The sequence below is a fragment of the Euleptes europaea genome, chromosome 7, assembly GCF_029931775.1.
Source record: "Euleptes europaea isolate rEulEur1 chromosome 7, rEulEur1.hap1, whole genome shotgun sequence".
In the NCBI taxonomy this organism is placed as follows: Eukaryota; Metazoa; Chordata; class Lepidosauria; order Squamata; family Sphaerodactylidae; genus Euleptes; species Euleptes europaea.
The window spans coordinates 84,005,801-84,033,382 of NC_079318.1; the positions used below are offsets into that span (position 1 = coordinate 84,005,801).

The 27,582-nt window shown below is 49.2% G+C and overlaps 1 protein-coding gene across 1 annotated transcript; it reads left to right on the forward strand.

The window, feature by feature from the left end:
* Positions 1-3,272: 3,272 nt before the first annotated feature.
* SART1 (spliceosome associated factor 1, recruiter of U4/U6.U5 tri-snRNP) lies at positions 3,273-26,679 on the forward strand. Its single transcript, XM_056853452.1, has 21 exons — positions 3,273-3,523; positions 3,554-3,651; positions 5,852-5,909; positions 6,912-6,967; positions 9,367-9,493; positions 10,928-11,033; positions 12,024-12,101; positions 13,019-13,118; positions 13,260-13,405; positions 14,881-15,087; positions 17,582-17,703; positions 17,966-18,114; positions 19,138-19,268; positions 19,486-19,656; positions 20,040-20,150; positions 20,321-20,408; positions 21,284-21,374; positions 22,045-22,180; positions 24,239-24,328; positions 24,756-24,877; positions 26,647-26,679. The coding sequence occupies exons 1-21, from the start codon at positions 3,273-3,275 to the stop codon at positions 26,663-26,665; spliced, it is 2,457 nt and encodes an 818-aa protein (XP_056709430.1). The 3' UTR covers positions 26,666-26,679.
* Positions 26,680-27,582: the final 903 nt, after the last annotated feature.

Consider the following 27,582-nt stretch of genomic DNA (forward strand, 5'->3'; position numbering starts at 1 on the left):
TTCCAAGTAAGCATCCACACAACTGGGATGTTAGACTCGTTTATTTGAAACACCAAGAGGAACATGCAGACTTCAGAATGTGGCATTTTAAGGCTTGTAATTATAAGCTACTGCCCATACAATGCCACCTCCACTTTTCCTGCTACCTTACTCTTCCTTCCTTTGCCCTCCCTTCTGCTTAATAAGGAAAAAGAATCAGGACCGACAAGATTAATTATCACAAGCGTGGGGAAAACCACACAAACACACAGAGTGCAGGGTTTCTTAGGGCTTGGCCCAGATTCCACAATCCTCCCCCTGCCTGCTAACTTCTTACAAGCCCTTCTACCCTAATGCTTCCCCCCCCCCCCAAGAAGGGTCCAGGGGCAAACTGCCCTCATCCACCCACCCTAGCCCCTGTTCTTGCCCCAAACTGTCTGAGACCCTTATGTTTGCCAGCCTCCCCTCCACATAGCAGCCAGGGGAGGCAGGGAATAACTTTTAAAGGGAGCGGGGGGACTGTCTTTCCTCTCCCCCACCAATGATGTACCCGCTTCTGTTCACCTCACTGCCTTGGGTGGCGGCCAAAGTGGAGGGTGAAGGGGCAGCAATTATAAGGGACAGGGCTGCTTCCCTCTTTCTTACTAATCAGGGATCCTATTCCTAGCGCCCCATGATTCCCTCAAGCAAGCTTAAGGGAAGAAGGTTAACTTCTCGGGAGGGGGAGCATTCTTCCCTGCCTTTCCCCCACCAGAATTCCTTTCTATGCCCCCGCCACCTTCTTTGGGCAGGAGAGGGTGGCCTGGTCAACCCGGGGGTGGGGTGGGTGCGTGGGCTCCTCCTTCTCCCTTAGCCTTCTGTCCCCCTTTCCTTCTACACACCCTCCCCAAGACAGACCTCAAGCCCCACTCCCCACCGCCCCCCTCCTGCTCAGGGCCGGGCTTTGCCGCCTAGGCCTCTCTCACTCTCTCCTGAGCGCCATCAGGGCAGCCATATTGGATCCATCAGCTTCTCTCCCCGCCCCCCACCGCCCGGTTCTGACCGAGCCTCGGCTGCCGCTGGAGCGAGAGGAACATCCGGGCAACCGGCACCTCCCTCCTACCAAGCCAGGGCTGCCTACATCCGGGCACCCCTCGACCTACTTCCTTAACGTCCTCCCCTCCTTTCTCACTTCCGGCCAGGTTGAAGCTGCCGCCCTCGCCATTTTGGGTGCTGGCAGGAAATGGAAGCCTATGTCTGCGAGGCCATATTTGTTGAGGGCACGCCTGCTGACTTCACTGCTATCGGATATAGTGGGAATTAAGGACCCTCTTGGGCTAGAAGCGAGGAAGGGCAATACATTTCAATGCTGCGGGAGTGGATTCGGTTAACAGTTAAAGCCTCTCTCGACTCCTTTTTCAATAACCCCACCCCTTTTGAACTTTTTTTCCAGTGCTACAGCTGTGAGCCCTAGTACCAGTAATGGTGATCAAAGTGCTTCTGAGCATGTGCAAAGTGCCGACTGAAGTACAGGATACTTGAACAGTAGCACTCTCTTTATTTTTGCATACATACCATTTGGTATGACGCTTTCAGTTGCTCAAAGATCACCCGTTACCTTGCTATAAACAAGCCCCTGATGAATAGGGTTGCCGACTGCCAGGTAGTAGCAGGAGATCTCCTGCTAATTCAACTGATCTCCAACCGATAGAGATCAGTTCACCTGGAGAAAAATGGCCGCTTTGGCAATTGGACTCTATGGCATGAAGTCCCTCCCCAAACCCCGCCCTCTTCAGGCTCCCCCCAAAAAATCTCCCACCGGTGGCGAAGAGGGACCTGGCAACCCTACTGATGAAACTAGGACTTCCGTGTATTGTAATAATCTTACTTATGTGAAGGATCACTTCACAAACTGCACTATTACACATAGCTGAAGGATGTACTTTACATTGTTTTCTTTTTTTTTTCTGCAACAACCTGGCATGTATACCGATTTAGAAGACAACAGAGTGATCGTTCTTTAAGTCACGGACGTATTTGGAAAACATAATTGTCTTACAATATGTTATTTATCTACAGCTATATCTACTATATCTCAACAGCTGCACTATGTAACATAGCATGCTGTGCATTGTTAGGGTTGCCAACCTCCAGGTACTAGCTGGAGATCTCCTGCTATTACTACTATCTCCAGCCGATAGAGATCAGTTCACCTGGAGAAAATGGCCGCTTTGACAATTGGACTCTATGGCACTGAAGTCCCTCCCCAAACCCTGTCCTACTCAGGCTCTGCCCCAAAAACCTCCCGTCAGTGGCAAAGAGGGGCCTGGCAATCCTATGCATTGTGCAGTACCTTAATGTGCATGCACATGCATTTACAAAGACATCTGCTAGAGACAAAATGTATTCTGCCGCTACCCACTCAGAGAATGGAACCCTGATTAATTATAACTCCATCAAGCTTATTGGAGGAATGGTGGGAGAAAAGCATACTAGATAAATCCAGTATCTATGATTCCTCATTTGGAAAGTACACATCATTGCCATTTATTCCCTCATCCAAATTTTCCTTCAATAGCCAGGACAAAAAAACACACACACTTTAAACAGAAAATGTGACTGTGAGCAGGACTTCTAAAATTCAAAGACAAGTTGTGTTTACATCATAACTACATTGGTGAAACCTCAAATGCCATTAACACCATAATCTAATCAGTTACTTACTAAGAAATAATACAACAAAGGGGAAGGGAAGGAAGAAAGAAAAATATGAAAAAATGTTTCTTAGCAAAGCAGGGGGAAAACCTTTTAAAAAATAAATGTAACAAATATACTCATCTGTTTCCCCCTACCTTTCCTAATATAAACAAAATTTTGTCTAGGGGACTGTTGAAGGCAATATTAGACAGGTGGATAAATCCCAATTTTCTACGTTTCTGCTTTTCAACAGCTATAATTTAATAAGTAGGCTAAGGGTGCTTTTCTTCCAACACCCCCCTTATTATGAACTACTTAAAAAGAAATTAAAATCCCTGCACTTTTACGCTCTACCTTTTCTTTGATTGTTTCAGGTATATAATCGTTTCAACAATAACAAAAATTAATATATGATCTTCCTCCACCGCTATTCAGAAGGCGGAACTCACTTATCCCCCACCAAAGGTTCCCGTGGACCTCTTTTATAACTGGACCGGAGGTGCCGCGCTTGACCCGGAAGTGAAGGCGCGGTAACCAGGAAGTGCCGCTGACTTCGTCCCTAGCTTCGTCGGGTTGGGTCGCCATTTTCTTGGCCCCCGTTGCTGCGGCCGGCCGCTATGGGTTCCTCCAAGCGGCACCGGGAGCGGGCCGAGGCCGCCGAAGAGCCGCCCGCGGCCCCCCCGCAGCCCCCGTCCTCCAGTGGGGGCGGCGCCGCCGGCGCCACGTCGTCGTCCTCCTCCCGCCACCGCGAGCACAAGAAGCACAAGCACCGGAGTAGCGGCGAGAGCGGGAGGGAGCGGCGGAGCAAGCGCAGCCGCAGCCGGGGCGAGCGGAGCAGCCGCCGGGGCGGCGCGGAGGAGTCGTCGTCGTCTCGGGCGAGTCGAGGGGGCCCCGGTAGCAGCGCTGCCGCGGGGGGCCAGGAAGGAGCGGCCGAGGCGGGGAGGCGAGTCAAGAGGGAGAAGCGCGAGGACGCCTATGAAGGCAGTCAGAACTCAGGTAAGGGGTGTGTGTGAAGTGCCTTCAAGTCTCAGCCGACTTATGGTGACCCCTTTTGGGGTTTTCATGGCAAGAGACTAACAGAGGTGGTTTTTGCCAGTGCCTTCCTCTGCCCAGCAACCCTGGACTTCCTTGGTGGTCTCCCATCCAAATACTAACCAGGGCTGACCCTGCTTAGCTTCTGAGATCTGACGAGATCAGGCTAGCCTGGGCCATCCAGGTCAGGGCCAGGTAAGGGGAGGGAGGGAGAAAAATGGAGAAGGGGTAGAGCGATCCCTTTCTGTGCCGCCCAGGACCTGTTTTTTTTGTTTTTTTTTTAAACCCCAGTACAAGGGTTGGTAATCAATCTGTGCCTGAGGATGTCCAGAGTGCAAGCAAATGAAGCTTGCTTCTGTATTTGTGTGCTGGCCTTCCTGCGGAAGCAGCTCAGGGTGGCCTACATCGCTCTACATTGCTCTCATCGTCGTCGTCATCATCTGTTTATTATGGTCAAAGACCAGTTTTTCCAAAAAGAGATGTCGTAATAATTAAAACAAAATGTCTGATGTTCGCCCAACAGATCGTAAATTCAGTTGCAACAGCTCTTGGTAAAATATTGTCGAAGGCTTTCACGGTCAGAGTTCATTGGTTCTCGTAGGTTATCCGGGCTGTGTAATACCAAGACCGCGGTTACACAGCCCGGATAACCTACGAGAACCAATCTTGGTAAAATAGTCTGTTTGACGTAAAAGTCATTTTAACAGCTTCTTCTGCCTTGTTGCGCATGCCCTAGCACAGAATCTCGCAACCGGATAGGTAATATCTTTTAACAGAATCATCTAATAATAAAGCGGTATAGCGAACTCTGTCTCTATCTGGGAAGCTAGACAAAATTGGATCAATGAGCGTTTTGCGTATATCTTGATAAAATGGGCAGTGTAATAGCACATGTTCAACCGTTTCCACCATTCCAGATTGGCATGGACAGAGGCGGAATTCGTAAGGGAGGCTGGCATACCTCCCATCAAGAAGAGCTGATGGAAGGGCATTAAAACGTGCTAAGGTGAAGGCTCTCCAGTGTTTAGGGTGTTCTAAGGTGTGGAGATAATTTGGAGGGGGCGAAAATTTTTTACGGTTCTCCACTACTGGGACCAAGTAAGCCCTTGATCTGTACTTTGCTCTCAACACCAATCATTCATAGTGGGTAGCCGTGTTAATCTGTCTGCAGTAGTAGAAAAGAGCAAGAGTCCAGTAGCACCTTAAAGTCTAACAGAAATATTTTCTGGCAGGGTATGAGCTTTCGTGAGCCACAGCTCACTTTCTTTTTTTGGCACTCTGGGATCAGCCTACATGTTACAAAATTTAAAAATAATAAAAAGAAAGCAAGGTAATACCAGTGATTTTTTTTTAAAAGGCAGTTTTGAAATTCAGTTGTGTTTGGCAGGCCGATTCTTCCTTGTTTGCAGATGCCTTGCTGTTGTAGCAGGTGGCCAGGAGGAGAAGCTTTGCTGTGGCTGCAAGGCTGGCTCCTGACTGCTGCCAGACTCTGGGGCAAGCAGCCCTCAATCCTGCTAACAAGCAATGCTGTAATGAAATAAAAAAGGTTAGCTGCCACCCCTCAAAGTGTCATGTTTGGCTTTGTGGAATATTTGCCCTATCAGCTGATGGTCATGCCATGTGATCCTAAGAATGCTTATTCGTATGCCTCTGAGCAAAATAAGAACTGTCTGTACATCTGCCTTCTCTGTTGTGGCCCCCACCTTGTGGAATGGTCTGTCTGAGGAGATCAAGAAGGCTCCCACTCTCCTGGACCTCTGCGAACTAGGCAAAACTGAATTATCCAAGAGGGTTTTTCTACATAGATAATAGGGTAGCACTGAATAAAACGATTCACAAAGTTACTTGGTTAAATTATTAGGGACTGTAGTCTGTGCTACTGTGTTTATCTTACTGAAACTGGGATCCTACTATGTAATTTTGCTTCTTTTAAAATGTCCTGCTAACAGTTTGTTTATGCTTCAGTTCTGTTTTTATATTTCTGGTTGGTTCTACAGCCCAAATCCTATTTCAGTTCTTACTGGATATCCCATCCTGTTGATGGTATTGAATCACTCTGTCTAACCCGCCTTGAGTCCCAGTGAGAAAGGCGGACAATAAATAACGTACGGTAAATAAATAAATGTTTGCATTAACTAACAAACGTCTCCTTGTCCCCAAACAGCTACTGTCACAAAGTCCAGCTCAGGAGATGGTTCTTCCCTCAGCATCGAGGAGACAAAGTGAGTGGTAGAATTTCCCCCCCTGCAGTTTTGAAAATACTTCTTGCTGATGCTTATATTGAGCCTCCTTCCATAAAGACTGAGACACACTTAAGCCCTGTGAAATCAATAGGCTTAAAAAAAAGAGTATATATTATGCTTGTATGCCATTCTCCATTTCTCTGTCATTTCCCCACTCCCCATAGTCTCCCATCCCAGGATTTGATCAGGCCAATTTGATCAGCTTCAGCAATGCCATGGCTTCTGTTGCTCCCAGGCCATTCAGTGGGCTTTTAGCATGTCTGATTCTGTCTAAAAGTGAGCTGAAACAGCCAGGCAGTGGACTTTGCAATGATCCCCGGGAAGGAGGATATTTCTTCTCGCATATAGGAGTGCAGAGTAACAAGGTCTGCCTTGTGACTTATATTAGAATGGCCCTGCTGGATCAGACCAATGGTCCATCTAGTCCAACATCCTGTTACCAACAGTGGCCAGGCAGATGCAGAATATAAAACTGGATATGAAGGAAATGGTGTTCTTGTGCTTTTTGCCTCATAGGAACTGACTGTTTTGGAACATGGGAGTTCCATTTGGCCTGTCATGCTTATTCTTAGACCTCCTCCATGGATCTGTCTAATTCCCCCTTTAAAACTATCTGAACCAAAAGCACCGACCTGTATCTCGTGTCAATGAATTCCATACATTATTAGGCACTTTTTTTTGGTCTCTCCAGAATCTGCTGCTCATCTATTTCAATTGGTGACCCCCAATTTTTAGTATTATGAGAGAGGGGAGGAAGTAATTTATCTCCACTTTTTTACACAATGCCCATAATTTTATAAACCTCTAGCATGTATCTTTTACCCCCACCCTCCCTTAGTTATGTTATTTTATTCCTATATTAAATTTTTCCTGGAAAATCTGTTTAGAATGTCTGCTTCAAATTCAGTGGATTTGCCCACCCCATAGCCTTAATCAATCCCTCTGCCACATCAGATAAACGTGTCCTTTTTCTCTCCACAGCAAACTCCGGGCTAAACTCGGGCTGAAGCCTCTGGAGGTAAATGTTATCAGAAAGGGTAAGTCAGATGCCCGTGCGAACTCTTTATGCTCCTTGATCAGATAGCCTCTGAGATGCCAGTGGGAGGAGATTCTTTGGGCTTTCTCTGCCACCATGTCTCCTGGGATTCCCACTTCCTCTGGCAGTTTTTAAGACAACCTACATATTGCCTCAACTGAAATGCAGCCTAGACAAGAGAGAGAGTGGTTATGAGCTCCTGGTTAAAGCTTGGCATTAGCCCACCTACGCTTAAAGGCTTGTGCATGCTTGGCTTGGCTGGGGGAGCAGTTAGTTGGGTAGCATCGGAGGGGTGGCCAGGTTTTTTCAGTCTGCCCGTCTCCCTAGCTAAGTTGTGAGATGGGCTTCCCCAAAAGCAAATCAATGTGAAAGGGTGGTTTCCAAGGCTTGTGGGGCAGGGGCTGTTCTTTGGTGGCTCCGGTGGCTCGTTGGGGGGCTCGTTCCACTGAGTTGACAGATATGACGGGGCTGTACCACTTCAGACCTCAAGTTAGGGGACTCATGTCATGGATCAGTAAGAAAGCACATCATTTGTGGCAGGAGGTTCACACCCTGGCATCTCTCATCCAAAAGATCCTTGGTAGCAGATGCCTGCGAAGAAAAGACTTTCCTTTCTCTGAGGCTGAAGAGAGACGCTGCCTGTCAGGGCGGACAGTATGGAGCTAGGTCAATGGTTCCCAAACTTTTCAGGCTACCGCCCCCTTGGTTCCACAAACTCAACCCCAGCACCCCCTACCCCATCCAACAACACAGTTGAATGGGCCCACCTCCAGCACCCGCCTGCTGCCCCCTTGCCTCTTAGTGACCCCCTAGGTAATCCCACCGCCCCCACTTTGGGAACCACTGAGCTAGGTGGACCACTGGTTGGTCTCAGCGTAAGAAGACAGATCGTAAGAGTAGTCGTATCAGATCAGACTAATGGTCCATCTAGTCCAGCAGATAAAAATAAGGCTGAGGCCAATGGTGCAAAATAGATTTTTAAAAATTATTACTCAGAATAGAATTTCACAACGTGTTTCGCCAAAGAGGCTTCTTCTGGGGAATCTAGTTATTACAGTAGTCCTTCAAACGAGCATAAATTCTGTAGCAAGCTGGTCTTCCTTATTTTTATCCCCTGTTACTGGTGCTGCCCTTTTTGATTTCTCTTTGTTCCATCACCTATGGCAGTCAGACTGATGCTACAAGCGGGGCCTGCTGGCAACGACCCTTGCCTGCCTTCTACTTCCCAGCCCAGTTAGTTGAAGGCCTTTTGCCTCTGAACCCGAAGTTCAGCTATCATGGCTGATCAATTAACTGGTCCTCCATAAATTTGTCCACCACCACCCCTGTGATTCCAGCTAAATCAGTGATCATCATCACATAGCAGTGGAATGCTTGATTTTTTAAAAAATCCTGTATGTAGAAGAGAGATCAGGAAACGGAGAAGTCTAGCTGAGCCTTGTCTCTGAAGTGCTGGCTTTCTGTGTGCAGGATTTGTTTATTTGTTTTTTGTTTGTTTTGGTATGGATGAGGAACTCAGTCATGTGAACCCATTTGAAATGATGCAGCCCAGACACAGGTTAACTACCTCAATGGAGAGCCAGGTCATCAGGGCTTAGTATTCTCGGGTCAAAGCCGTGTTCTTGTGTCCATGTCTGCATTTTGTGCAGACGTGGCCCAATGGTGGCATTCTGTGTCGAATAGCCTCATGCCAGGGAATTCCTTGCAGTTTCCTGGCAGGTTCTTGTGCGGAAGCAGAACTCACTTTAATTGCTGCAAGAAATCTGGCCTTGGGCCTTAGTTCTGAGCGCCCTCTCCTTTCAGCATGCCTGGACTCTGCCACCTGAATGCATTGTCATCGTAGAGCCAAATGATATCAGGCCATGAGTACTCTGATGGGTGGCCGTTCCCCAAGGCGTCTGACACGGAGGTGCTTTCCTAGCCCCCTTGCCTTAGGCTCGTGTAATTGCAGAGGTTGGGAATTGAACCTTCTGCATGCAGAGCAGGCATTCTGAGGACGGGCCATAGCATATGAGTTAGATACAACAGTAGTGACCTGGTGATTGATGCCTCTGTGTTCAACCTCACGCATGAACACATGAAGCTGCCTTATACTGAATCAGACCTTTGCTCCACCAAAGTCAGTATTGTCTATTCAGACCAGCAGCAGCTCTCCAGGGTCTCAGGCTGAGGTCTTTCAGATCACCTACTTGCCTAGTCCCTTGAACTGGAGATGCCAGGGACTGAACCTGGGACCTTCTGCATGCCAAGCAGATGCTCTACCACTGAGCCACAGCCCCTCTCAAACCTCACCTCTCAGCCTGCTCAGTCCAGCATCTACCCCTCTCCCACGGCATCTGTATTCTTCCTCTTTTAGCCTCCACAGTAACCCAAACCTTTCCTCCTCCTCCCCAACCACAGAAACAGGCAGCAAGGAAGATCCTGTGGCGGCCGAGGTCATCAACCCGATAGTGCTTAAGCAGCGTGAGGAGATCCGGGAGAAGCTTGCGGCTGCCAAGGAGAAGAGGCTCCTCAACCAGAAACTCGGGTACCGTTTCCAGCTGTTTTGCCTGAGCCTGCCCCTGGGGCTCTGCTACCACTGGCAAGAGGAATCTCTTTGTGTCAGTAGGGCAGGTTCAAGATGGAGTTCAGCTATGATAGCAGGACTTCCTGTTTTGACGTGCTGGCAGCTCTGTCTATCTTGGCTGGTTTCCTGCTGTAGCCTTAATGAGAGAGAGCTGGAGTTGCGTAATGGCTAAGGCACGAGCTACGAAAGTCCCTCGTTTAAATCTTGCCTCTGCTGGGAACTCCCAAGATGGCCTCAGGCAAGCTGTTTTCTCTGGTCCTCAACTTTCCGATCTGCAATGTGGGGATAATAATTTTTATCTTATTCACTTTTAAAGCCTGCCTTGGTCACAGAGACTCAAGGCGGGTTATAGAACAAAAGCAATGCACCCGTACAGCGTCCAATGAACCATTATTATTGTGATTAGTTTCATTGATAGCCCGCCTTTCTCACTGAGACTCAAGGTAGATTGCAAAGTGCAAAAAACAATTCGATCAGACAGCTGAACAATGCCACGGGACTAGGATTCCAGAACTGGAAAGTAATGCGAAAAAAACAAACAAAAAACTGTCTTAAGGCAAGAGAAGCTGTCTGAGGTATGACCTGCTGTAATGTTGAGAGAGAATTCTTGTGAAGCCTTTTGAATATTCATAAACACTCTTGAGTTGGATCGCTCTGCTCATGGTGGCTCTTGTGCCTGGGATGAGGAGCTTTCCCCTGACACAGGAGGGCAAATGCTACTGTTAGTGGAATGACACCACAGGATCCAACGTCTACTTAAATCTAAGCTGGGTGGACTTCTGTTCTGTGTGAAACGTATTGCTTTGTTTAGAGGGTTTCAATCTCTTATATTTTCGGTGCCCCCTTTTTTTTACTCAACTTTTCACCACCCAATGTTTTGCTTTTTACCATCAGTTTGGGTCCAAATAGCTTTGATGTTTCTGCTCTGTTCATCCTCAGCCTTATGTAGTGTGGTGTAGTGGTTAAGAGCGGTGGTTTGGAGCGGTGGATTCTGATCTGGAGAAGCGGGTTTGATTCCCCACTCCTCCACATGAGCGGCGGAGGCTAATCTGGGGAACTGGGTTGGTTTCCCCACTCCTCCACATGAAGCCAGCTGGGTGACCTTGGGCCAGTCACAGCTCTCTCAGCCCCACCTACCTCACCAGGTGTCTGTTGTGGGGAGGGGAAGGGAAGGAGATTGTAAGCCGGTTTGAGTCTCCCTTAAGTGGTAGAGAAAGTCAGCATATAAACACCAACTGTTCTTCTTGTTTACTCCAAGGGGTGACGTGGAGGGAAGTGGCTCTGTAATGTTGCATTCTGCGGGGAGTGTGATTTGGGGTTGGGGGTGCAGGTGATCGACCATCTCTGCAGTAGCAGTAGGGCTTGTCATAACCACCTCTGCTCTCCTGCTCCCAGGAAGATCAAGTCACTTGGTGAAGATGACCCCTGGCTGGACGACACAGCCGCCTGGATCGAGAGAAGCCGAAAGCTGCAGCTGGAGAAGGAGATGGCGGAGAAGAGGGTCGGTATTGTGGTTTCTTCTCCTGCTAGGCAGGGAGCCTGAAAGCAAGGCTGTGTCTTCGTTTTATTTTTAAATGTGTATGTTGCTTTGTCCAGAAAACAGTCAAAGCGGTGTGCGATGGTATAAAAACAGATCATGACAAAAATTCAAGTATTTAAAGAATAACGCAGTAAATCAGACCTGCAGTTACTCCATCAGCTACCAAGGGAAAGGTGAAGTTTATAAAAGTGTTCTAAACACATCTCGGGAGGACTGCAAGGAAGGGACAGACGGCCTGTGCCGTTTTGGGGCCTGCTTTATGCCTGTGCACAGTGCTGGTTTTCCAGCATTCCTCTCCGTTCCCACAGCCCCTTCCCATCCCCAGAAAGATTGTTCTTGGGAGTTGTGGGATCCGCATGAAGGAGGAGCTGTTTCAGACAGGGGGGCGGGTAAAACCCCTCCCATGCCTTCCATTGAGGAAGCTGGGCTGCAGCTTCAACCCTCCCCCCTGCAGCTTGCTGACCCACCATGGCTGTTCCTCTGCACCATCCTGCAGCTCCAGGAATCATCCTTCCAGGGGTCTGAAGGGGCTGCCCCCCAAAAGAGGAATGCTGGAGAATTCCATGTGTCTTTTGTGCACAGATGGTCAGATGCAGGCCCGGGTGTGCTTCCTCAAAGGTTGAGGTGGAGGAAGTATGCAAACGGTCATGGCTCTCAGTGGAAGATTAGAAGAAACATTGTACCAGCAAGAGCCATTCAAGAATGCGGCCAGTTAGCCAAGGTGACGGGATGCTTTCCTTCTCTGGGAGGTCTCCAAGCAAACGCTGGACACTTATAGGTGTGCACTTCGTTTGGCTTTCCTACATTACGCAGGAAGTTGACTAGGTGGCCTTAGAAGCCCCATTCCAGTGCCGGCTCCTCCCTCCTCTCCTCTCCTTCACTCTGTCGTTTGTTTCTCTGTGTATCTTGTTGAACCATGACAAGCCTGTGCTGCTTCTCCCCCTCTCTCAGGCCAAGCTGTTGGAGGAGATGGACCAGGAGTTTGGCATCAGCAGCCTCGTGGAGGAGGAGTTTGGGCAAAACAAGAAGGTGAGAGCGGAGGCCGCTGGAGCAACAGCGTGAGCTGCTCTTTGCTGCTTTTGTGTTGCCATTAAGTGCAGGGTGGGGGGGGACTGTCTCGGCCGGGGATGTCGATAGCCGGACTAAGGGAGCTGCAGTGACAGGCCACTGAACTTCCTTGCCGACATCTCCCAAGTGAGGCCTTGCTTGAGGATTCGGTGCAGGAGTGGGGGTGCTAGCAGTTGCATTCCCGGAAGAGGGGCGGGTTCTGCTTTGTTTGTATTGGGGGGAGTTGGCAGGGCTTCCCAATCAAAGCCTTCTTTAATGGCTGTCGGCCGCCCCGAGGTCTTAATAAGCAGGAAGTCAGGAACTCAGTGTTCGAAATAACCAGGGCAGACCCTGCTTAGCTTCTGAGATCTGACGAGATCAGGCTAGCCTGGGCCATCCAAGTCAAGGCCAAGGGAGTGGTTTGCAGTGTGGTTTTCAGGGCCGTCTTTGAATGGGAAGGAGCCCTTCTGTGAGTTTGCCAGTACAGCTTGAAAGGGGAATTGCTGCAGCTTTCCAGATCCTGGTCTGGACCTCGTGAGGCACAATCCTTCTCCCATAGCTGTACTTACTCACCCCAAATCTTGTTATTGGTGTTACATTTACACCCTGCTTTTCCAAAAAAACACTTAGAGCAGCTTACTAAAATAACTGCAATGCAATTCACAGTATAATCCCAAGAAGACTGGGGCTTCCATTGACAATGAGTTGTTCCAGCTTCCCAACTTGGCACTCCTCGCTTTACCCCACAGTCCATAGTTTTTTTAATCTCTTATCCCAGGAACAATAATGTTAGAAAAGCAAATGCTCAGCGTAGACTTTCCGCGTAGGCCGGAGGCAGGCAGGATGCGCGTGAACCGTCTGTTCTGTTTCTGATTCCCTCTTAATGCTGTTCTCAGCAGGTCAGCTACAGTTCGCGAGACTTGAAAGGCCTGACGGTGGAGCACACCATCGATTCCTTCCAGGAAGGGGAGACGGTCGTCTTGACGCTCAAAGACAAAGGTGGGATGGGGACTGACCTTGTTCTCCCACTCTGTTCCTCCACGGGAGAGCCAGCATGGTGTACTCAAATGCTATTTAAAGGAAGAGGTGTTGTGAGATTTCTCACCTCGGGCTGACTGTGGGTGCCATCTCCCTCCCTAGGTGTCCTGGAGGAGGAAGGGGGTGACGTCCTGGTGAACGTCAACATAGTGGACAAGGAGAAAGCGAAGAAAAACGTGGAGCTGCGCAAGAAGAAGCCGGATTACAAGCCCTACGAGGAGGAGGAGAGCGTGGACGACATGGTGATAGTAAGGAATCTTCTGAGGCTCTCGTGTTTGAAGGCGGTTTAGAGTGCCTCTGTAGATTTTCCCAGCAGGAGGTGAACTTCTCAGAATAGCACCGCATATGGTTGGCTGCTTACCAGCCGTCAGCTATCAAAGTTTCCTTCTGGTGCGTGGGGAGGAAGTACTAGGGGAGCAGGGGCTGGATGCTGTGGGGCATCCATGTATAGGCAGAACGTTTGTCTGCTCACAGCCGAATTCTGAAGTTAACTGGTCCAGCAGAGGCAGGGAGGGCGAGAAGCTTCCTTCACACTGGGAGAACTGCTGGCTTAACACAGATGATTGGATCCTGTGGATCTTTTTGGCTACTGGCAGCATTTTCCCCAGACACAAGAGCCTCTTCCATAAGGAGATGCTGCTTGTGTTTTTAATTGTAAGCTGCCTTACAATTAGCTAAGAAATTAGCATTGGTAATGAGACAGGAATCCCAGATCTCTATTCAGTCCAGGAGAATGCATAGTTTCTCTATGCCTACTACCCCTCTGCATATCACACCTAATCCAATCACGCCTGCTATTGTCATTTACTTGCTTTTGGTATTTACTGTGCCATTGTGTGTCTAATTCACTGTTCTCTGCTTAAGGATAGATGGACTCACATTCTAGCTGTATCTGAAGAAGTGAGCTGTGGCTCATGAAAGCTCACAGCCTGCCAGAAATTTTGTTAGTCTTTAAGGTGCTACTGGACTTTTACTCTTTTCTGCTGCTATTGACAGACTAACACGGCTGTGTGTGTGTGTTAAGTGCCGTCAAGTCGCTTTTGACTCTTGGCGACCTATGAATCAGGGTCCTCCAAAACGTCCTATCTTTAACAGCCTTGCTCAGGTCTTGCAAATTGAGGGCCGTGGCTTCCTTTATAGAGTCAATCCATCTCTCGTTGGGTCTTCCTCTTTTCCTGCTGCCTTCAACTTTTTCTAGCATGATTGTCTTTTCTTGTCTTCTCATAATGTGACCAAAATACGACGGCCTCCGTTAAGTCATTTTAGCTTCTAGGGTCAGTTCAGGCTTGATTTGATCTAGAACTCCACTGATTTGTTTTTTTGGCAGTCCACGGTATCCGTAACACTCTCCTCCAACACCACATTTCAAAGGAATCTAACATGGCGGCTATCCATCATGAAATAAGGGGATGAAAGGGGCTGCCACTGTTAGCGGAACAGATCCCCAGAATCCAACCCATGATGTAGCAGTAGAGTTGCTCTGAGCCTATACCAAGTGCATTTCCCCTCCTGACTACAGCCCTCTCCCCCATATCTGGGAATAGGGGGATAGGACTTCTCCATTGCGGGACAGCGCTCTTCTCGGAGCGTAGCCCTATACTAAGACTTTCCCCATGCTGGCAGCATGTCCTCAGCTGTTTTGTCCTCCATCCTGCCTCCCTTGATCTTCAGCCAATCTGTTTGTGATCATTCTTCCTCCCCCCCACCCCGGCTCCTACTCCAGTACAAGCACAAGAACATCCTGTCCAAGTACGACGAGGAAATCGAAGGGGAGAAGAAGAAGTCCTTCAAGCTGGACTCCGTGGGTATGGCCGACGGGTCGCGGGAGCGGGAGCTGCAGCAGATCCGGGACAGCCTGCGCGATCAAGCTCAGACCCTGGACATGCCCAATATCATCCTGGCATCGGAGTACTTCACCCCAGAAGAGATGGTAGGGGAGCAACATTCCTTCTCCCAAGTTGTGGCGTGCTACTCTCTTTGGTGGCTCTGTGCCACCTTGGACATTTTGGTCCTTGATTCTTAAGCATCATTGAGACTTTGCACCCACAATTTATTTAATTTAGAAACATAGAGCTGGAAGGGACCTCCAAGGTCATCTAGTCCAACCCCCTACACAACACAAGAAATTCACAACTACCCCCACACTCCCCCAGTGACCCCTGCTTTATGTCCACAGTCAGGCAAAAAACCTCCAGGATCCCTGGGCCAATCTGGCCTGGAGGAAAATTCCTTCCTGGCTCCAAAGTGGTGATCAGCATTTCCCTGGGCATGTAAGAAAGGGCCACAAAAGCCAAGCACTGACTCATCCCTTCCTGCCTCTCCCTCTCATGATCTACTTCAGTTATACCTTGCCTTTTGCCCTGTTGGGGACCCAAAGCAGCTTATAGTGTCCTCCAATTTTATCTACACAACAACCCTGTGAGGGAGGTTAGGGTGAGAGTGCCCAAGGTTACCCAGTGAGCTTCCATGGCAGAGTGGGGATTTGACCCTGGGTCTCTGAGATCCTAATCCAACACTCTGACCACTACAGCACCCTGGCCCTCAACCATGGTTCAGGAAGCTTAATAATTGAGTACGATGGCTGAATTGGCCAACCATTGTTCACAACCAGAACCCAGCACCAGAACCTGAAATGAGTGTGCCTGGGTGTTGATCTGCCTGCAGAGGCTGCTGCGCCTGGAGGACTGGAGCACTGACCAAAGAGGAAGGAGAGCGGCTCTGAGTGGCCATTTGGCTGGCCTTGTATGTTTGTAGCCTCCTAAGCCATTGGTTGGAACCCCATGGTGCAGTGGTAAGCTGCAGTCAAAAGCTCTGCTCATGACCTGAGTTTGATCACAACAGAAGTCTGGTTCAGGTAGCCGACTCAAAGTTGACTCAGCCTTCCATCCTTCTGAGGTCAATAAAATGAGTACCCAGTTTGCGGGGGGGGGGCAGGGCGGGTAAAGTGTAGATGACTGGGGAAGGCAATGGCAAACCACCCTGTAAACGTAGTCTTCCTAGTAAATGTCGTGATGCCATGTCACCCCATGGGTCAGTGACGTCACCCCATGGGAAATGCTGTGCCCCCAACAGCAGGGCTAAGGGTGCTTGTACAGGGGACTATCTTTAGCTTTGAGTTGTTGGAGGCTCACACCCATGGTTTGGTTTCAGCCAGTCTCAAGGCGGTGGATTTCTCCTGGTCCCAGAAGCAGACGTCTGGATGCTGGAGCCAGGATCCCCATGTGGGAAGCAGGAACTTTCACCCTGTAGCTGGAGGGGGCAGAGTAGCAGGAAAACACTGGGCCCCCAGCAGCAGGGCTGAGGGTGGGTCTCCCGTGGTTTGTGAAGTGCTGACGCTTCCCCCTCTGAAGGGCTCAGGGACATGCATAAGGGAAGCCATCAGAGGGAAGCAAGTACCCTATAAAAATTAAGTGCCGTCAAGTCGCAGCCCACTTAAGGCAAGAGAGGAACAGAGGTGTTTTGCCATTGCCCACCTGGACTTCCTTGGTGGTCTCCCATCCAAGTACTAACTATGACCAACCCTTCATAGCTTCCAAGCTCTTGTCTAGCTCAGGCTAATCTGGGCTATTTAAGCTACTGGGAAATGTCCTAGTGCAGAGGTTCCCAAACATTTTGAGTCATGGAGCACTTTTCAGGAGACAAATTCGTCACGGAGCACTAATTTTCACTTAGCACCTATATACTCAACCGAATGAGAGTAGTGTTTTTGGGGCAGACGCTAATCTGGTGAACTGGGTTGGTTTCCCACTCCTGCATATGAAGCAAACTGGGTGACCTTGGGCGACTCTCAGCTCTCTTAGACCGCTTTCAGCCCCACCTACCTCACAGGGTGTGTAAGCCGGTTTGATTCTTCCTTAAGTGGTAGAGAAAGTCGGCATATAAAAACCAACTCTTCTTCTTTCCAACCTTCTCACGGAGCACTAGGAGATGCTTCACGGAGCACCAAGTGCTCCATGGAGCACAGTTTGGGAACCTCTGTCCTAGTAGATAGCAAAGGGAAGGGAGTGTACTGAGGTATTATGTCAGCCTTCGCTCTGGCCTTTGGCAAAAGGTGTGCTCCTGTGAGGAGATTCAGGGTGGTCCACGACACGTTCTTTTAAAAAAAATTAAATTATTTTTAATGAAACAAAACAACTTCACATACATCACACTCTTCATACTTCATATCCACAACACGATCCTCCTCCAGTATACAATAGAACGGTTTTAATACATTTTATATCATCCAATATTATTCTTTCCTTCTACACAACCATTGCTTCTGCAATTAAATGGATATATAAGCAATTGTTCTCTAGCCTTTATTTTCCCTAAATTGTTTATCTTAATTACAATTATGATAAACTTAAAATATTGATAGTAACATTGACAATTTTACGCTATTGTCCACGGCACGTTCTTAACGCTTCCGCTTCTTGCCGTAGAACGTAACCTTCAAGAAGACCAAGCGGCGGGTGAAGAAGATCCGCAAGAAGGAAAAGCTGGTGAAGGCTGCCGATCTCCTGCCGCTGGGCAATAAGGCCAGTGAGAGAGATTTTGGCTCCAGGTAAATGGCCCAAGCTGTTGGCTGAGGAAGGCGATGCCCTTGAAGAGGCTTGCCCCCAGGGAATCTGAATGCCCCACCTTTGGCTGTCCTTTTCCTGATTCTCTGCCCGGGGATGTGGGGGTAGCAGGATGGGCAAAATGTCCCACCCCAGTCTATGCCAGGGAGCCCATTTTCACCTCCTGCTAAGTTCGGCACGCCATGGCAAGTGATGGTTCGCTGCTCGATCCTGTGCTTCATGGATCCTTTGTGTGGCTCTGCCTAGGATGCGTGGCCGAGGGAGGAGGGTTGCTGCTGTGGAGGAGGAGGAAGATGAAGAGGGGTATGCAGAATGTGATGAAAATGGGGCCATGGAGCAGCCGCCCCCGTCGGATGACCTTCGGGTGGAGAGGATGGACATCAGCAGCGACGATGGTGAGTCTGCTTATTTGTTTATTTGCTTTCATTTATCCTCCACCTTTCTCACTGGAATTCAAAGTGGATTACAAACACGACAGAACTCTTCAGTCAATCAAAATGTGGTAATAGTTGAATGGTAATATTTGAATCTTAACAGCAAAGATTTCTGGTGAAACAAAGCAACTCAGTCAACCAGGAAGCAGGCTACAAAATATGATAACATTGGAGTCTAATATTAAAGATTTATAGTAAGACAGCATAATGCGCTGGGACTGGGATTACAGAACTAGAAGAAGGAACGCAGTAATCCTCAGTAATGGTCCCTTCCTGAGTTGATCCATAGAATCATAGAGTTGGAACAGGACATATAGGCCATCTAGTCCAACCCCCTGCTCAGTGCAGGATCAGTCTAGAGCATCCCTGACAAGTGCTTGTCCAGCCTCTGCTTAAAGACTGCCAGTGAGGGGGATCTCACCACCTCCCTAGGTAGCTGATTCCACTGTTGAACAACTGTTACTGTAAAAAAAATTTTTCCTAATATCCAGCCTGTACATTACATCACAGCTCTACTCTACAAGAGCACTGTCCTGAACAGTTAAGTTTCGTGGTCATTTCACATATTAGAAAAAATAAAAGCCAGTGGTGCACTGGAAAAAAGACTTGTTTTATTCAGATCTCTGTGTTTCCTCAGTGCTTCTTGAGGGGGTCTCTGTGTAATTGTATCAAGTAGTTCCCACAGCAACAGAATTTTTTAAAACCTAGCAAGTTTAGATGTAGCAAGGAAAGTAAGTGCTGCATATATTTCCTTTTCCCCAGAAGTTTTGTGATTTTTTGCTGGGTGGAGGAGAAAGAAAGGAATCGAGCATCTGTCCTTGTTGGAGCATTTCTGGGTCTTCAACAGTTTTTCTTCTGCAGGCCCACCTTGTTTGATCTCCCAGGAGGAAATTCCAGATGCTCTGCTGGTGCTCTCCTTCCGACTCCGGGTTCTGCCAACTGATCGATCTCGTTCTTTCTCTACCCCCCCCCCCATTCCACCAGAGGATGCCTTAAAGGGCCCAGATTCCCCCGCCGCCTTGGAGGAGGATGAGGCTGAACTGGAACTGCAGAAACAGCTGGAGAAAGGGCGGAGGCTAAGACAGATCCAACAGCTGAAAGACAGCGGCGAAAAGGTGGGGGATGGGGACTGACCAGGCCACAGGGTATAACCTTTACGGACCTGTGAAAGGTCTGTCCTCGTTGGCACCTTGTGGGGGACACCTCATTGCAGTCTTCTGAAGTGCCTTGACTATTCAGTTCCTGAGCCGGAGGGACCCCATCCTGAAGCTTTGTCTCCGTGCTGTTGACCTCGTCTTCTCCCCCACCCCCACCCCCTTTTACCCCCACCAGGTCATAGAAATTGTGAAGAAGCTGGAGACTGGCCGGAACCAGGAGGATGACGACGAGCTGGAGAAGAAGGGGGCCATCGTCTTCAATGCCACCTCCGAGTTCTGCCGCACGCTGGGCGAGATCCCCACCTACGGGCAGGCTGGTAACCGCGAAGATCAGGAGGAGCTGATGGTAGGTCTCCCCGTGGGGGCTGGGCTGGGGCTTGGCAGGGCTGAGCGAGCTCCCAAGAGAATGAATCCCCTCCTGGTGGGTGGCATCTGAACACAAGCAAAGCTCCGGTGTTTCATGCGGACAGGGCGTTGCTGGGCGTGTGCCCCAGGCTGCAGATTGTACGAGCCGTAATAAAGCTTAACCCTTGTGTGGCACTGTCAGGCGCTGTGAGCGCTTGCACATATATTATCTTTCTGTAATAACCCTTACAAACCAACCTCTTAAGGTAGGCGAGTGCTACTCGTCCTCCCCATAGTGCAGCTGTGGATGGGAGAACATCCTGCTTATCGGTAACTGTTCATGGCAGGGGCATGAACAACTTGCTTCCTCCTTCCACCGTTCAGGACTTTGAGCGAGACGATGAGCGGTCAGCCAACGGGGGCTCGGACTCGGACGGTGAAGAGAACATCGGCTGGAGCATGGTCAACTTGGACGAGGAGAAGCAGCAGCAGGACGTGAGTGTTTGTGTGTGGCCTAAATAGAGGCTTCTTGAGACTATTGCGGCTTAAGATGATGGCTGCAGCAGGAGTTCCTCTTCCCATCTTCCTCGTGGGAGGGGGCTGTAGTTTGCCAAGAGCAGGAAGTGGCATCCTGAGCATACTCTCTCTTCCGCTGTGGTGTGTAGTTCTCGGCATCTTCCACCACCATCTTGGATGAAGAGCCTATTGTCAACCGGGGCCTAGCAGCTGCCCTGATGCTCTGCCAAAACAAAGGTAAGGATTGGCGATGTTGTGTCTTGGCGGGTTCTTCTGATTTGGCCCAGGTCTTTCTTCTTGGGATGGGGTGGGGGGAGCTTGTCTTTCATACCACTGCCCTGGCTGCCATGGGCACAGGATCATATTGGAACGTAAGAATGGTCATGCTGGATCAGACCAAGGCCCATCAAGTCCAGCAGTCTGTTCACACAGTGACCCACCAGGTGCCCCTGGGAAGCCCATAAACAACACAACTGCAGCAGCATTATCCTGACTGTATTCCATGGCACCTAATATAATAGGCATGCTCCTCTAATCCTGGAGAGAATAGGTATGCATCATGACTAGTATCCATTTTTACCAGCAGCCATGAATAGCCCTCTCCTCCATGAACATGTCCACTCCGCTCTTAAAGCCTTCCAGGTTGGCAGCCACCACCACATCCTGGGGCAGGGAGTTCCACAACTCCAAAAATACTTCCTTTTATCTGTTTTGAATCTCTCACCCCCCAGCTTCAGCAGATGACCCCGCGTTCTGGTATTATATGAGAGAGAGAAAAGCTTCTCCCTGTTCACTCTCTCCATACCATACATAATTTTATAGACCTCTATCATGTCTTCCCTCAACTGCCTTAAGCGTTTTAACTGCTCCTGATAGGGCAGTTGCTCTAGTCCCCTGATCATTTTGGTTGCTTTTTTCTGCACCTTCTCAACCTCTGCAATATCCTTTTTTAGATAGGTTGTATTTGATTTGTTTAGCTATAGGCCATTACAAAACTTCCTTGCATAAATACAGAAAACTTAAAACGATATCAAAAACCTTTTTTTAGGTATGGTGACCAGAACTGTACTTACTTTCCTTCTCTCCCCCCCACCCCCCCCCAAAAAAACTAGGCTTGTTGGAGACGACGGTGCAGAAGGTGGCCAGAGTGAAAGCCCCCAACAAGTCGCTGCCGTCTGCTGTCTATTGCATCGAGGATAAGATGTGAGTGGCTCTGTGGGTGGGGTAGGAGCAACCTGGCATTCCTGGAGGCAGAAAGAGACATGGGCCCGGATATATTGGGCCATAAGAAGATAAGAGTCAGATAATTGGCCAGCCTCCCCCAGTGTTGACCTGCCCTGATTGGCCAGTGTTCTGCCACTGGCTTAAGTTCATAGCTTGTACTGCCAGATCATTGGTCCATGTCACCCTGCTCTGTTGAGTCTGGCTGCCAGTCACTCCCTCATTGTCTTTCCCAGCCCTGCTATGTGAGATTATTTTAGCTGGAGATGCCTGGGATTGTATGCACGCAAAATAGGTGTCCTTCTGCACTTCCAGTGTGGTGTAGAAGTTAAGAGCAGTGGTTTGGAGCAGTGGAGTCTGATCTGGAGGACCGGATTTTATTCCCCACTCCTCCACATGAGCGGCAGATGCTAATCTGGCAAATTGGATTTGCTTCCCCACTCCTGCACATGAAGCCAGCTGGGTGACCTTGGGTTAGCCCTACTCTCAGCCCCATTCAAGCAGCTCTCCTCTTCCCCCACCTCCCCAATATTGAGCTGCATTCAGATTGAGAACTCAGGCTCTCTCCAAGGTACTGGCTTCCTTGCCAGGTGGTGAGATGCCGCAGCCTTCCGTACTTGCTCAGTTAACACTGTGTCTTCTCCTCCTGCAGGGCCATTGATGACAAATACAGTCGCCGTGAAGAATATCGGGGCTTCACCCAGGACTTCAAGGAGAAGGACGGTTACAAGCCTGATGTCAAAATCGAATATGTGGATGAGACGGGACGCAAGCTCACACCCAAGGAGGTAACAGGCGGGGCTTGCCAGTGGGTGGCCCCAAAGTCTAGAGGGTCTAGTGGCACATCTTCCTCCCAGAGGAGAATAGGGGGCTTTGGGGAGAGAATTGTATTTGATTAACCATACAAACAAGAGCTAGCGTGGTGTAGTGGTTAAGAGGGGCAGACTCTAATATGGAGAACCATGTTCGATTCCCCACTCGTCCGCATGAATCCTGCTGGGTGACCTTGGGCCAGTCACAGTTCTCCCAGAACACTCTCAGCCCATGCAGGGCCAGGCAATGGAGAACGACCTCCAAATGTTTCTTGCCTTGAAAACCCTATGGGGTCACCATAAGTCTGCTGTGGCTTGACGGTACACACACAACCATATGAACAGTAGATACTTCAATACGAGTATCCCTTATCCAAAAAGCTTGGGGCCAGAAGTATTTCGGATTTTGGAATATTTGCATATACGTAATGAGATATCTTGGGGATGGGACCCAAGTCGAAACACAAAATTCATTTATGTTTTATATACACCTTATACACATAGCCTGAAGGTAATTTTATACAATATTTTAAATAATTTTGTGCATGAAACAAAGTCTGTGTACATGGAACCATTAGAAAGCAACGATGTGTCTCTCACCAGAAGTTTCGGATTTTGGATCATTTCGGGTATTGGATTTTCGGATAAGGGATACTCAACCTGTAGATTAAAACTGCGTGAGAGACAAAAACTGCTCTGAAGGAAAAAGCCCATTTTCTTTTGTGTTTAGTTGATGCACAGTAGAAGAGGCAGCCACCCCTTCTCTTTCTTTCGAGGAAGGAATGCCTCTTGGGTTGTGTTGCTTGCCCCCCTCCAGTTCTTTTATGAACTTGTGTTACAAATACATTTTTAATACCCTGCTTGACTGTCCAGCCTGCCAGTTCAGGCCTTCCTCCCGAGTTGTCCTCCTGGTGCCCTTGCCCACAGAGATGGGGCAGGCAGCAGCTAGAGGTGCGGCCTTCCTGTTGGTAAAGCCCTGGCAGTGGAATGCCTTCCCCTGTTCAAAGCTCACCTGGCACACATCCATATACTGTGTACAGTTCTGGTCACCACACCTAAAAAAGGATATTACAGAGCTTGAGAAGGTGCAGAGGAGAGCAACCAAAATGATTAGGGGACTAGAGCAACTGTCCTATGGGGAGCGGTTAAGACGCTTAGGGCTGTTTAGCTTGGAAAGAAGGCGGCTAGGGGGAGACATGATAGAGGTCTATACAATTATGCATGGTTTGGAGAGAGTGGACAGGGAGAGGTTTTTCTCCCTCTCCCATAATACTAGAACACGGGGTCATCTGCTGAAGCTGGAGGGTGAGAGATTCAAAACAGATAAAAGGAAGTATTTTTTCACACAACGCATAGTTAAATTGTGGAACTCCCTGCCCCAGGATGTAGTGATGGCTGCCAGCTTGGAGGGCTTTAAGAGGGGAGTGGACATGTTCATGGAGGAAAGGGGTATTCATGGCTATTAGTTAGAATGGATACTAGTCATGCTGCATGCCTATTCTCTCTAGTATCAGAGGAGCATGCCTATTATTTTGGGTGCGGTGGAACACCGGCAGGATGGTGCTGCTGCAGTCGTCTTGTTTGTGGCTTCCTAGAGGCACCTACTTGGCCACTGTGTGAACAGACTGCTGGACTTGATGGGCCTTGGTCTGATCCAGCAGGGCCTTTCTTATGTTCTTATGTTATGTTCATTACTGGCTTATGAGTATTCATCCCGGCCTTTATTCAGGTTTGTATCCTCTTGTCCTGTGTCTTGTACACTTTTTAAAAATGCTCTCTTTAGTGGGAACCTGTTGTAATATACTGAGGATGGTTGTTGCTATCTTGAGATTTTTGTGTGTGTAGTTTCATTTTATGTCAACTGTCTCAGCTACCCTCTGGAGAATGTCGGGCTGAAATCTTCCTGAACAAAATCCATGAGTTGGGGGGGGGCATTTTTTTAACGTAACCTGATGACTCGTCTCCATGTCCTGGCCCTAGCACCTAGCCTGTCTGCCTTGCTCACTTTCTGCTCCTGCTGTGCTTTCATCCCAGGCGTTCCGACAGCTCTCCCACCGGTTCCACGGCAAAGGTTCTGGCAAGATGAAGACGGAGCGGCGCATGAAGAAGCTGGACGAGGAAGCGGTGAGTGAGCCAAGGAGAGAGGGCACGGCCCAGTTCGGCCTGTGCAGCACCTAGTTAGGAGGGTTGAGCAGACACGAGAGTGGGAACCCTGAGATAATGGGGGGGGCAATCTTCCCTTGGGAAGTAGAGGGGAGACCCAGAGCCCCATCCCTCCTCTCGGGGTTTCCTCTGGCATTGGCTAGAGTGAAGGATCAAGTAAAGGCAAGTGTTGAGGGGGGGGGGGCAGCAGTGCTGATCCTGGCTGTCTCCTGCTTCCTATTCTCTCCTGGATCAGGGGAGCATGCCTATTATATTAGGTGCTGGGGAACACAGGCAGGATAAGGGCTTGTTTGAGGGCTTCCTAGAGGCACCTGGTTGGTTGCTGGACTTGATGGACCTCGGTCTGATCCAGCACGGCCTTTCTGATGTTCTTATGTTCCCTCTCCAGCTCTTGAAGAAGATGAGCTCCAGCGACACCCCTCTGGGCACCGTGGCTTTGCTGCAGGAGAAGCAGAAGGCCCAGAAGACGCCTTACATTGTACTGAGTGGCAGCGGCAAGAGCATGAACGCGTAAGGACAGGCATGGGGGCATGTCTGGGGCTTTGCGGTCTAAATGGGAGCTGCTGTTGGGTGAGACGCCCATCTCAGCCAACGGCCTCCTGCCATGCTGACTCGGGTGCTCTTTCACTGGCATGCCTGAAGTAGGCACTGAGGCAGCTTCTCTGTGAAAGGCAGCTGTGAAACAGCTGTACTCGCTTGGCCCAGAAGGATCTCGCTGGAGCTCTGAGTATTGCATACGGTTTTCTCCATTCCCTTGTCTCATCCTCCTAACACCCCAGTGAGGAAGGGCCGGCTTCCAAGGTCAATGGGGACTCCGAGGTCCAGACTTGAACAGTGTCTGTGGGGGGCGGGGTTGCAGGGGGTGAGGCTGGACTTTTCACAAGTCAATAAAGAGCTGTGTTCTCCCCCCCACTCCTGTACACATACACACACCTGGCTCCAACCTGTGCTGGAACAGCCAGCCTGTCTTCATACAGCCTCACATTCCTTGCACCACACCAAAGTTATACGTAGCAGAAACTCAATCCAAATACTACGTGTTCAAAGCGCTTTACATTCGTACTCATCCATATGACAACCTCGTACACATGAACACACGAAGCTGCCTTTTACTGAATCAGACCCTTGGTCCATCAAAGTCAGTATTGTCCACTCAGACCGGCAGCGGCTCTCCAGGGTCTCAGGCAGAGGTCCTTCACATCATCTACTTGCCTAATCCCGTTTAACTGGAGATGTCAGGGATTGAACCTGGGACCTTCTGCATGCCAAGCAGAGGCTCTACCACTGAGCCACGGCCCCTCCCCAGGCATTCCTGCATTGTTACTTGCATGATCCAGCTGCAGGGCTCAGGGAGCCAACCATTTACGGCTGCTCACTGAATAAGTTAATGATGCAGAGCTGAAGGGGAGGGGACTGGGACTTCCTGGCACTTAGGACACCCCAATCTCCACTTGCTACTTCCATATAGCTGAAAACAGCCCGCGACTCTGTGGATTTGCTTCAGTTTCTTTGCCTCTGTTTAGCTTTTACTTTGTTTTGTTCTGGCATTTAATTGCCCCCGCACTATTGGGGATTTTGTCTGTCCTCCTGAAATTCTTTCTTGCCTCTGCCTGACGCAGAGGCAAAGAGCTGAGCCACGCTCCTGACATCGGTGGGGTGGGAAATAAGTGAGGGGTAAAACTTAGATGGATGGCCCAGGCTAGCCTGATCTCGTCAGGTCTCAGAAGCTAAGCAGGGTCAGCCCTGGTTAGCATTTGTATGGGAGACCACCAAGGAATACCAGGGTTGCTGTGCAGAGGAAGGCACTGGCAAACCACCTCTGTTCGTCTCTTGCCATGAAAACCCCAAAAGGGGTCGCCATAAGTCGGCTGCGACTTGACGGCACTTCACACATACACATACACACAAAACTTAGAACTAGAACTTTATTGTAGAAACCCATTCCTTACCCCATATCTCCCTAGGGGTACAAAAAAAGAGGGGAGGGAGTTCTTGCCAATACTGACTAAACCATTTGACTTCCATGGAGCTCCCGGATGTTCCCCTTCCAGATCATCGCTCAGGTCCAAACCGCTGTCCTTTGGTGTTGCGCCCACCTCCTGTTTCCAGACTGTTCACTCCCCCACTCCCTTCCCACATTGTCCCTCTTAACCTCAGAAGCTCCCCTCAGTCTGTCCTTTCCTTGGCTCTGCTGGGCTCCGTGGCCTGGGGGAGAGGTGCCCTTGGCTTGGCACGCAGGCCTTTTCGGTGCTGACCGCTTCCTTTCCTTTCCTCCACAGAAACACCATCACCAAGTGAGACTCTGCCGTCCATGTGGCTCCTTCCGGAGCTGGAGCCTGGGCCACGCTCTCTCCTGGACCCCTTTGCAGAGCAGGTCTGTGCCTGACGCACAGTGCAGAACGCCCCGGCCTCTTTTTGCTCAGTCGGAATCTTAAGAGCAAGATTCTCCCCACCCTTGAGCAAACTGGGCAGCTGTTTCCCTCCAGATGTGAAGAACGGGGGAGGGCGGGCAGTATCTGTGTATATAGTTGTGGAGCTGAGTTCGTAATGACGCCCTTTGGTATTGTTTTATTTTGTGAAACCAAATATAATAAACGTAGCTGCTTTCCTCATTTGTAGTCAGTGTTTAGATATTTGGAAACCATTTATAGAAACGTATGTGTAGATCCGCCACCACTGTTCATTATATTTTTTACTTTATGTATGGTTTTTTAAAAGTTCTTTTTCTGACGACTAGCTGGGCTGGAAACTGTCACCCTGATATGCTAATTTTCCAGTTACAGGAATTTTCTTTGTTAGTACAGAAGAATGTTTCAGCAGGTGAGCCCATTTTGGCTTGCCTACTGGCATTTAAGGATGGGGATAATGTTCTTGGCCCTGGTGTCAGAAGAGTAACGAATAGGTGTGTTCTATTTAACAAGTCCCCAATGTCAAATCTTGGGGGGGGGGGAATTAACGGTTAGCGAGTATAGCAGTCTTGTAATGCTTTTTGGCCAACTCTAGTTTTAAAGAGTTGTCATGTCCTATTCTAGTTCATTATAACTGGGCAATCAAACTCTGCTGCTCTACCTGCAACTAGTATCATCGGCAGCTCCTGTCTGTGCTAAATCTCTGCCGCGAGAATCCAAAACCCCGTTTTTGTTAAAAGCAGAGTGTAGAGTTATCAATCTCACATAAAAGGGGTAAGGGGATGGAATTGCAGGCTGATCTTAAAA